Source organism: Barbus barbus (assembly GCF_936440315.1).
Source record: "Barbus barbus genome assembly, chromosome: 1".
Taxonomy (NCBI): domain Eukaryota; kingdom Metazoa; phylum Chordata; class Actinopteri; order Cypriniformes; family Cyprinidae; genus Barbus; species Barbus barbus.
In genome coordinates, this window is record NC_136729.1 from 30365842 (window position 1) to 30375746 (window position 9905).

General features: G+C 37.0%; 1 protein-coding gene across 2 annotated transcripts; it reads left to right on the top strand.

Annotated features, from left to right (window-relative positions):
* Positions 1–442: 442 nt before the first annotated feature.
* LOC306873550 (solute carrier family 25 member 44-like) lies at positions 443–9320 on the top strand. 2 transcript variants are annotated; one of them, XM_079422934.1, is made up of 4 exons: positions 443–547; positions 6204–6866; positions 8305–8432; positions 8769–9320. In XM_079422934.1, exons 2-4 carry the CDS (start codon positions 6242–6244, stop codon positions 8781–8783), a joined length of 768 nt encoding a protein of 255 aa, XP_079279060.1. In that variant the 5' UTR covers positions 443–547; positions 6204–6241; the 3' UTR covers positions 8784–9320. The 2 variants fall into 2 exon arrangements, with proteins under 2 accessions (XP_079279060.1, XP_079279059.1); XM_079422933.1 differs by having other exon boundaries at positions 8758–9313.
* Positions 9321–9905: the final 585 nt, after the last annotated feature.

Genomic DNA, 9905 nt, shown 5'->3' on the forward strand with positions numbered 1-9905 from the left:
ACTTACTGCAAAAATAAAAAAAAATTGAAATCTTTAGTAAAAGTTTTCTGTTTTTTTACTTCATTTTTTAAGTATTTGAAACTTTGCACAAAATCGTGTGCAATTGTGTGCAAAACAGTTTTTTAAAATCTAAAAAAAAAAAAAAAAAAAAAAAGGCAAAACCACGTAGAAATAAACAAACTGAATGTCAAATGCATACATATCAAGGTTATTTGAAACAGCACAATGGTTTTATGGAAGGTTGCAACATAGACTCTCACCTATACACACACACATTCAGTTAACGTTAGTTGGCATGCTTTTATAAAAATTTTAATTAAATAAAATTAAATTAGTGTGAATTTTGACACTTACGGTATTCCTAATACCCCGGTCGATGAACATTAACCTTTAATAGAAAGTGGGATCAGAGAGCTGTGATTGGTCGGTGCAGCTGAGTGACACAGACAGCGTCATCACCATTGCCAGCGATCCCTACAGTGAGCGGCTCCTGTCCTGAACATACACACCTAAATATGGCCTATCCCTGATTCATCTCTGCTGTACGGTAAGACGTTCACTGCTGTTGCTCGAGCTGAGATCACAGATGATAAAGCGGAGCCCGGCTGCCCATTCAGCCGCACGAGAGCTTGCTAACTAATGTTAGCCACAACAGATCAAAGCGAGCAGACTATCACTTCTGTGTGCATTTACAAAGCAGCTGAACTCTGAGTCGTCGACCCTGGCAGTGTTTATCTGAACATGATTAAAGACAGCAGTATTATGTTACAGAGACAGTGTGAACACCAGCACCGGTGTAAGTTACAGAGAGCTCAGGCATTAGGCTTGTTTGAGATGAGCAAAATCTTCGCAGAACCGATCAGCGCGAGATGTATGCCGGTTAGAAATGTGTCCGAGTGCGGTCCGCCTTGCTCTGATGTCATGCTGACGTATGTCAAAAATCTCTCGCGAGCGCAAGGCGCACGTGTCGGATTCTGCAGTCGAGCGCAGTTGCTCTCCACCAACTGCGCTGATCAAAAGCATCATGGGAAACGACTTGCTGACGACACAGCTTAATGCTCATTGGCTGCGAATGTCAGCTGATATATTTTCCCCTTAATCCTAAGTAGCCCATTAGCTATAGCCTAATACTATTTACTTTTTCTATAGTAATTTATTAGTAATTAGGACATGTGCTTTATTTATTTACCCTTTTATTTTTATTTTCTTGGTTTGAAGTCCTGTTTGTTGTAATTTTCTCTTTATGTATTGTATGCTGGTGTTAATTTTGTACATTTACATTTTTGTACAACATTATTCCATTAAATAAATTAGTCAATCCATCAATACATGCATGCATAGGCTACATCTAATGTGACGGGTTTGCAATTAGGCCTCATGTTTGTGTGTTTTTATCTGAGATCTTTATCTGGGTATGTCTTATTTCAGGAGTGGAGTAAACAAAGCCCACACATGCATGCTAATTTCTTAATTTAGAATGTGTTTTTGTTTCATATTAATTTTGAATAATAATTAGCTGTACACACTTTTCCTAATCATTAAACATGAAATTCAAATTTACATTAAGGTGACAAACAATTGTGTAATATATTTATATGGAATATGTTTCATGTAAAAAAGGGATAGTTCACCCAAAGATTTTTTTTGGGGGTAAACTGTCCCTGATACACATAATTAGGTTAATCAGCTGTGCCATATCCCACTCTGAAATGTTTAACCCATAATTAGGGATAACAGTGTAAATTTAGTGCAGCATCTGTGTGCTCCTCATTTCTCATTATGGCTTTGATTATAAAAGGCATCCACAAAGTGCGATAAAGAACGCGAACGCGATCTCTTCCATTGCTGACGTTTGCAGTCCAAGGACACAACGAGATTCAGGAAGTGTCCGGCTTGCTTGCATTTTTCACTCCTCCCCTCACTGCAGCCGCCTATTCTCGACTAAATTACAGGCGAGGCAAGGCGCATCTCAAACAAGCCTAACGTAAACTGAAAGCTAATGAACGACACTAGCAAGCACTGTTGCCAACTCTCGCGAGACAAATAAGCAACCTCAGCTTCAAAAACAAGCCCAATATTTTTTATGGTTTATTATCAGCAATATAATTTGAGCCTGCAACATATTAAACTGAAACCACTCTCTTATCTGAAAAGCAAAAACAGAAGCTAATTTTTTTACAAAAATCAGCAAACTGCAACAATAGTGTGAACAAAACTCATCTCCAATCACCTGTGAGCAGAATAGGATTGGAGAAAAACACAAGAGCTTCAAGGGGGAGCTGTAACATAGCCACATATTTATAGCCTAAAATATATAGGGGTCATTCTATGGAAATGTCAATTTTTCTGTCCCTATCCTTTACAGAACTATTGCTGTTAAGGCTAATTTTCATCAACCTTTAGCCCCTTGAGGTGAGAGAAGGAGTCTCTCCCGATACACATGACTACAAAGCACTCGCAGAGATGTGGTTTCATCAACATAACCCCATGGTTTATTAATCCAGATCTCCGGTTTACTTCCCAAACAAAATCATGAAATAAAACTTCCAGAAACGTAACACGGTACCATTACAGGTGATCGCATGTGATTGAAGAAACTGTTGTCCTCCTTCCTCTCACTCTAATCTGTCTAAACAATGCTGCCTGCCTATTATGACCTGCCCTTTCGCGCCACAGTGATGCGTAAAGGAGGAGGAGCCACGTAGATCCACGTGATAGGATAGTCTAAAAATTTGACAATATTTCTTCATACACTTAAATCATATTTGAAACACAAAAATTAATCAAAGAATAAATAAGTCAAACTTAATTGAAACTACAAATACGGCTCCTACAATTGCACTTGGAAAAACACTTAGTTACATTTTTTATATATATTTTAAAATGAAACCATGTAATGTAGCAACATTTGTTTTTAACTAATTATAAAGAATTCCAAGCACCACAAAACTGCTCGTCCCCACAGCCACGTACAGAGGGAAAGTGCTTTATTTAGAGGTCAAAAACAGGGTTTTCTACCATTTAATATAAAATAATGTATGCATAACTATCAAATAAATTACATAAAACCAAATGGCAAATAAATATTATAGAAAAAAATATGATATTAAATTATATTTAAAAAGTAGGGCTGTCAACCGATTAAAATATTTAATTGCGATTAATCGCATGGTTGTCATGAGTTAACTTGTGATTAATCACAACTTAATCGCACATTTATATTTGTTCTAAATGTACCTTAAATTAGTTTTTAAAACTAATCAACATGGGCATGGACAAATATGAATGCTTTATGCAAATGTGTTTATTATTATTGAAACCATAGTCAACATAGAGCATGAAGACTAGACGTGTTTCAAAGGTCATAGATGTTTTTCAAAGAACTTGTTCATGTCTATAGACACATGAATAAAAAGAAATACCCCATTACTTCTCTTTCTTGGCACTGAGCAATTTACCTACACAAACCTGTTTACATTTTTTGCAGGACAGGGCAGCTCACTTCTTCTGAACATGCAACATGTACATTTATTATTATTAGATTTGTTTGTCTCTCTGTCCCACATACTGTATTTTGATGTAGCTAAATTCTCAAAACTGTTTTCATTTATATATACGAGGGGGTGGAACATTTGGCAAATTACGCTACAGCACTATATTATTGCACTGGTTGGCTATTAAGTGCGAGCAGACAGAGTGTCAATCAATGCAGTGGAGAATACGGCGAACATAAAGAAACGAAGTTGCTTGTCAGATTTCCCTAACAGGCAACAATATTTTTTTAAATAAGCCCAAAAAACCACAACCCGTTACCAGGGATTTTTTCACGCAACTTTACAAAAAAAGAAGCCCAAAGTCGTGTATAATACGCGGACTTAGCAACTGTGCTAGCGAGCAATGTGACTTTATAATGAATCGGTGCACATACTAGATGTTTTAGGAACTAATAGTGAAAACTACTAGTTTCCTGCATCAAAAACAATAAGTCTTGAAAGAATAACTTAGTTCACCCCAAAAATGAAAGTGAAAATTATGTCATGTCATGTACGCTGTCATGTCAATCTATTTTCTTTCTTCACTGGAACATAAAAGAAGATATTTGAGAAATGTCATTGTGGTTTTTGGCCATACAATGAAATTCAATAGACACCAAAACTGTTTGGTTACCATCATTCTTCAAAATACTATCTTTTGAGTTCAACAGAAGAAAGAAAGTCATACAATTACATCCAGATAAGAAGGCCTAATGATGAAAGAAATATCATTTTTGGCTGAATGATCAATCATTTTAATATGCATAATTTAATTGCTTTAAGATCTACACATTTAATAAAAATCTAATAATATCCATGTTAACTCAAATTCTGAAATTTACTTTTTCCCCCCAGAATATACATATTTGTATAGACTAGGTTTTGAAGTTCCTTACATTTGTTTTAGTGCAAACTCAATTCCTAATCACATTATCGATTTATTACTTTTAAACAAAGAGATAATTTACTCATCGCATTCACTCATCACTCATAAATTCAATCATCGTTTACTCACATTCATGTTGTTCTAAACCTGTATGACTTTTTTTTTTAGTTGAACACAAAAGATGCTGCCTAACATCTATGGTGTCTATAGAAAGTCTTTATACCTCTTCGTTTTTTTCACATTGTTATGTTGCGTTATGATGTTAAACTACTTTAAATTACTTTTTTTGCCCACATAAATCTACACCCCACTCACCATAATGACAAAGTAAAAACCGGATTTATCACAACTTTGCAAATTTATCAAAAAGGAAACACTGAAAAAATAATATTGCACAAGTCTTCGTATCCTTTGCTTTGACACTTGAAATTTAGATCAGGAGCATTCCAGTTTCACTGTTTCGTCTTTGAGATGTTTCTATACTCTGACTGGAGTTAACCTGTGGCAAACTCAGTTGATTGGACATGATTTGGAAAGTTTAACAGCTGAAATGGATGTCAGAGCAAAAACTAAGCCATGAGGTCAAAGGAATGGTCTGCAGAGCTGAGAGGTAGGATTGTGTTGAGACAGATCTGGGGAAGACTACAAAAACAAAGTTTGCTGTGTTGAAGGTTCACAGAAGCATTTGGCCTCCATAATCCTTAATGGATGAAGTTTGAAACAATCAGGATTCTTCCTAAATCTAGCCTCCTGGCCAAACTGAGCAATCGAAGGAGAAGGGTCTTGGTTAGAGAGGTGATCAAGACACTACTGGTCACTCTGGTTGAGCTCCATGATCTTATATGGAGATGGGAGAAACTTACGGAAGGACAAACATCACTGCGACACTCTACCAATCTGGGCTTGATGGCAAAGTGACCAAACTCAAGCTTCTCCTCAGTAAATATACATGAAACCCCGATTGGAATTTACAAGAATACACCCTAATAACTCTATGAAAAAAAAAAAGATTCTTTGGTCTGATGAACTTCAATTCCTTATTCATGTCTGATGGAAACCAAGCACCGCTTATCACCTGCATAATACCATCCCAACGGTGAAGCATGGTGGTGGCAGCATTATGCCGTGGGGGTGTTTTTCAGCGGCAGGGACTGGGGAAGTGATCAGAGAAGACGGAAAGCTGTAATGGCTTAGGGACAAATCTATGAACGTCCTTGAGTGGCCCAGCCAGAGCTGGGGCTTGGAGCCAATCAGACATCTTTGGAGAAACCTTTAAATGGCTGTTCACCAATGGTCCCCAGCCAACCTGACAGAGCTTGAGATGATCTAAAGAGAAGAATGGCAAAAAACTAAACAAATGTCGATGTGCAAAGCTTGTTGCATCATACCCAAAAAGACCTGAGGCTGTAATTGTTGCCAAAGTGCTTAAAGTATGAGTTAAGGGTATGAAGACTTGTGCAATGCCATTTTTTTCAGTGTTTCCTTTTTAATAAATTAGCGAAGTTGTGATAAATCCAGTTTTTGCTTTGTCAGTATGGTGAGTGGGGTGTAGATTAAAAAAAAAAGTAATTTAAAGCAGTTTAACATAATAACGCAACATAAAATGTAAAAAAATAATGAAGGGGTATGAAGACTTTCTATAGGCACTGTATTTCTGTGTTCCACTGAAGCAAGAAAGTTCAAGAGGTTCAGTTTCAACATGAGGGTGAGAAAATAATAACAGAATGTTAATTTTGGGTCAGCTATCCCATTAACACGTGTATTCATCCCCTGTTATTTTCCAGGTGGCTGGGACTCATGCCGGGCACTACAGGCAGGAAACATGCAGCAGAAGCGCAACATTCAGATCATAGAATGGGAGGACTTGGACAAACGCAAGTTCTACTCTTTTGGAGTCTTCATGACCATGGCCATCCGCACCACAGTCTATCCCGCCACATTGATCCGCACCAGGCTGCAGGTTCAGAAGGGGAAGTCTCTCTACACTGGGACCTACGATGCCTTCCAAAAGATTCTGAGAGATGAGGGTCTGAGAGGACTTTACAGGGGCTTCATGGTGACCACGTTCACACTCATATCAGGGCAGGCATACATAACCACTTATGAACTGGTAAGGAAATATGTCTCCAACTATTCTAAAGACAATACGCTGAAGTCATTGGTGGCAGGTGGCTCGGCGTCACTGGTGGCCCAGAGCATTACTGTTCCCATAGACGTCATATCACAGCAGCTCATGATGCAGGGCCAAGGGGAGCATCTGACCCGCTTTAAAGTGAAAACCAAAATGGGAGCAAAGCACTCTGTATTTTTCGGCCAGACAAGAGACATTATTGGGCAGATATTTGCTGTGGATGGCATTCGTGGCTTTTATCGAGGATATGTGGCGTCTCTCCTCACATACATCCCCAACAGTGCCGTTTGGTGGCCGTTTTACCACTTTTATGCAGGTAAGAGATCCTCAGCATCAGTTTTTTTGATAAATATTAAATGTTTTTTCAATAATGCATTAAATTGTTCAAAAGTGACAACTAATAATCTTACATTGTTAAAAAAATTCTGTTTTAAATAAATTCTGTCATGGTTTCAACAAAAAATGTAAGCATCACAATGGTTTTCAACATTGAAAATAATAAACAACCTTTCTTGAGCAACCTTTCTCAGAAAAAGTTCTGCGAATGTTTAACATCTGTATTTATTTGATTGTTTTACAATTGCTTTGTTTTCTTTAGGAATCCTGCAAGCACTTTATTTTTCATTGATATTAAGCAGATGTCATTTTTTGTTCAGATCAAATGTTATGACATTGCATGTCACAATTGTAAACTTAAACTGTGAAACTTTAAAGTAGAGTCTATAAATATATATTTTTATAAAATACATTTTATACATACATTTAACTAAAGAATCATGCAAGCACTTGAATATTTCCCCCTTTACTTGTACTGGACAAAAAGTACTTCAATAATGTTGAATGTTATAGGGACTGATTATTGCAAATGCAGATCCCAGTGTGTTCTGCAGTGTGTTCTGGTTAAACTATTTTTATTTATTTATTTTTTGCTAAGGTATGCATATGGTGGTGTGTTCTTAATGACAGCTTTCCTAAAAAATATATATCCTATTCCTAAAATAAGAAATATCCCAATATATCGCCTTGCTTACAGTATCGCAATGTATCGCAATATATCGTATCGCAACCCCTGTATCGTGATACGTATCGTATCGCCAGATTCTTGCCAATACACAGCCCTAATGATCAGTGAGTTTCTGTAAAGCTGAGCTCACGTACGCTTGCGGAGGAATGTAGACACTCACGAGAATGAAAAATTTAATTACAGCGGCTATAGCATTTCTGTCCTAAAGAAATGGCCAAATATTAAAGATTAAGTGGACATTTGAATTAAATGGTGCTTGGTCAATATCAAACAAGGATTAGATTGCGCAGTAGTGTGTAAAAACAATCGTCAGGCCGTTGGCTCCCCCTTCAGGCCTTTTTTGTAATGTGTAATCTACATTAGCTCTATTGTTTATTACTCATTATGTATTTTAACAGTTTTGTTCAATAAAACCATATGATTTCTTGCTTTCGATACTTTATTTGAACTAATTATTATTGCCTCATTGCTATTATATATGTATTTTAAGTAATTTTAAAGGCTATATTATATTCAATTCATTTGCTCAGTTTAGTGGCAGATTGTGTGTGTATTTAAGTAGCAATGCCAGTTTTATGTACTTTGAATGTCTTGATTGATAAAATACTGTTCGGAGTCACATGGACAGAAGTTGTCTTGGTTGGCAATCTGTCCATCTCATTAGAGACTGATATAATATCAGCGGATTCTGAAGCAGTTGAAATTTAATTTGCCCTTATTGGCTCCACAGAACAGTTGTCTGAGATGGCTCCCAGTAACTGCCCTCATCTAGTGCTGCAGGCAATGGCTGGACCTCTGGCAGCTGCCACTGCCTCCACTGTCACCAACCCCATGGATGTCATCAGGGCCCGGGTTCAGGTGATTTCCATTAAACACAGTCAAAAATCAGACAACCGATATATGTATAGCTGGCATGAGTGTGTTTATATTGTCCTATCAAAAACCGGCTAGTTCTTTAAAATAAGGTTAACAAATGCAAAATGCAAACCAGCAACACAACAGAACTGATTTGACGTATATGTGTAATTCTTTGTATATTTTTATTTTTCTGATGTGTGCTTTCACCAATTCTCAAATTTTTTTACGTAAATTTTTCTTAAACCCCAAAAAACCTAATAACCAAATATCTGATCTTTTCTTTTCTTTCTTTTTTTTTTTTGGGGGGGGGGGGGGGGGGGGGCAGGTGGAGGGCAGGACATCAGTCATTGAGACATTTAGCCAGCTGATCAGAGAGGAAGGATTCTGGGGGATGACCAAAGGCCTCTCTGCTCGCATCATATCCTCAGCGCCCACAGCAATAGTCATGGTGGTTGGTTATGAAACTCTCAAAAAGCTCAGCTTACGTCCAGAGCTGGTTGACTCCCGACATTGGTAAAAAAGAAAGAAAAAAAACCTGACAGTGTCTGTCGCCTCCCTTTTGACTCCTTCACTCCACCTTATTTTCCATTTTTGCCTTTTAAGTCTCCTGCCTTGTGATGCTTCAGTGTGCCAGAGCTGATTACTTTCGGGTGATTCTGAAATATTTATTGTTTTTAACTGATATTAACACTGCAGCTTTTGAGCTCTGTGTTACTGTCTGTCAATGAGGGGAAATGCTGCTCTGGTTTGTAATTGTGTAAGAAGCACAAAAGTTTTTCTTGAATTAATTTTTTAAAAGTATGTGATCTAACAGATTAAATGTTTTAGAAAAATTCCATGTTTTGACTTTAATTTATTGTTCATTGTATAAATGGTGCTTTAAATGTCTTGATTCATTGCTTTTATCTAGGATATCAACAATATTTCCTTTTAATATATTTTTATTTAGAGAACTCACTTTATTCAACTTTTATTAAGTTTATGTAACTAGGTCTTTCATGTGTACCATGCTCACCTCTGAATGTTTTGCGTTGTTTTTGGGAGGTATTGGGATGTTTTAAGTTGCCAAAGCTGAGCGAATATTCTATGAATATATTATATATCCATATATTATGAATGCAATGGCCAATCAGAGGCTTTCAGATGAGTCATCGCTAAAATCCAACAGAAGTGCAAATCTTCTTTCATTCTGTGAAGTATACCATTTTGGACATTCTGCTACAGTTTTCAGAGGAAATGAGAAATGATGATGCAATGTTAATTTTTGGGCAAAGTATTTATTCTTTGAGAACATCTTATGATGCAATTGGAGTGAACTGTAAAAATATGAACAAATTTTTAAACCATATCCCTTATATATGCTGTCTGTGAAGCAGCTGTGAGAACGTATAAGGAAAATGTACCTGTAAATATTGCATCGGCGCTCATAGATTCTGTGCTGTGTGATTCTACTTGTCACCACTAGGAAGCAGC

Coding starts and splice junctions, on each gene's coding strand:
- LOC306873550 (XM_079422933.1), top strand. CDS start 6,242: ATGCAGCAGAAGCGCAACATTCAGATCATAGAATGGGAGGACTTGGAC. Junction 6,867..8,304: donor GTTTTACCACTTTTATGCAG/GTAAGAGATCCT, acceptor TTGGCTCCACAG/AACAGTTGTCTGAGATGGCT. Junction 8,433..8,757: donor TCATCAGGGCCCGGGTTCAG/GTGATTTCCATT, acceptor GGGGGGGGGCAG/GTGGAGGGCAGGACATCAGT.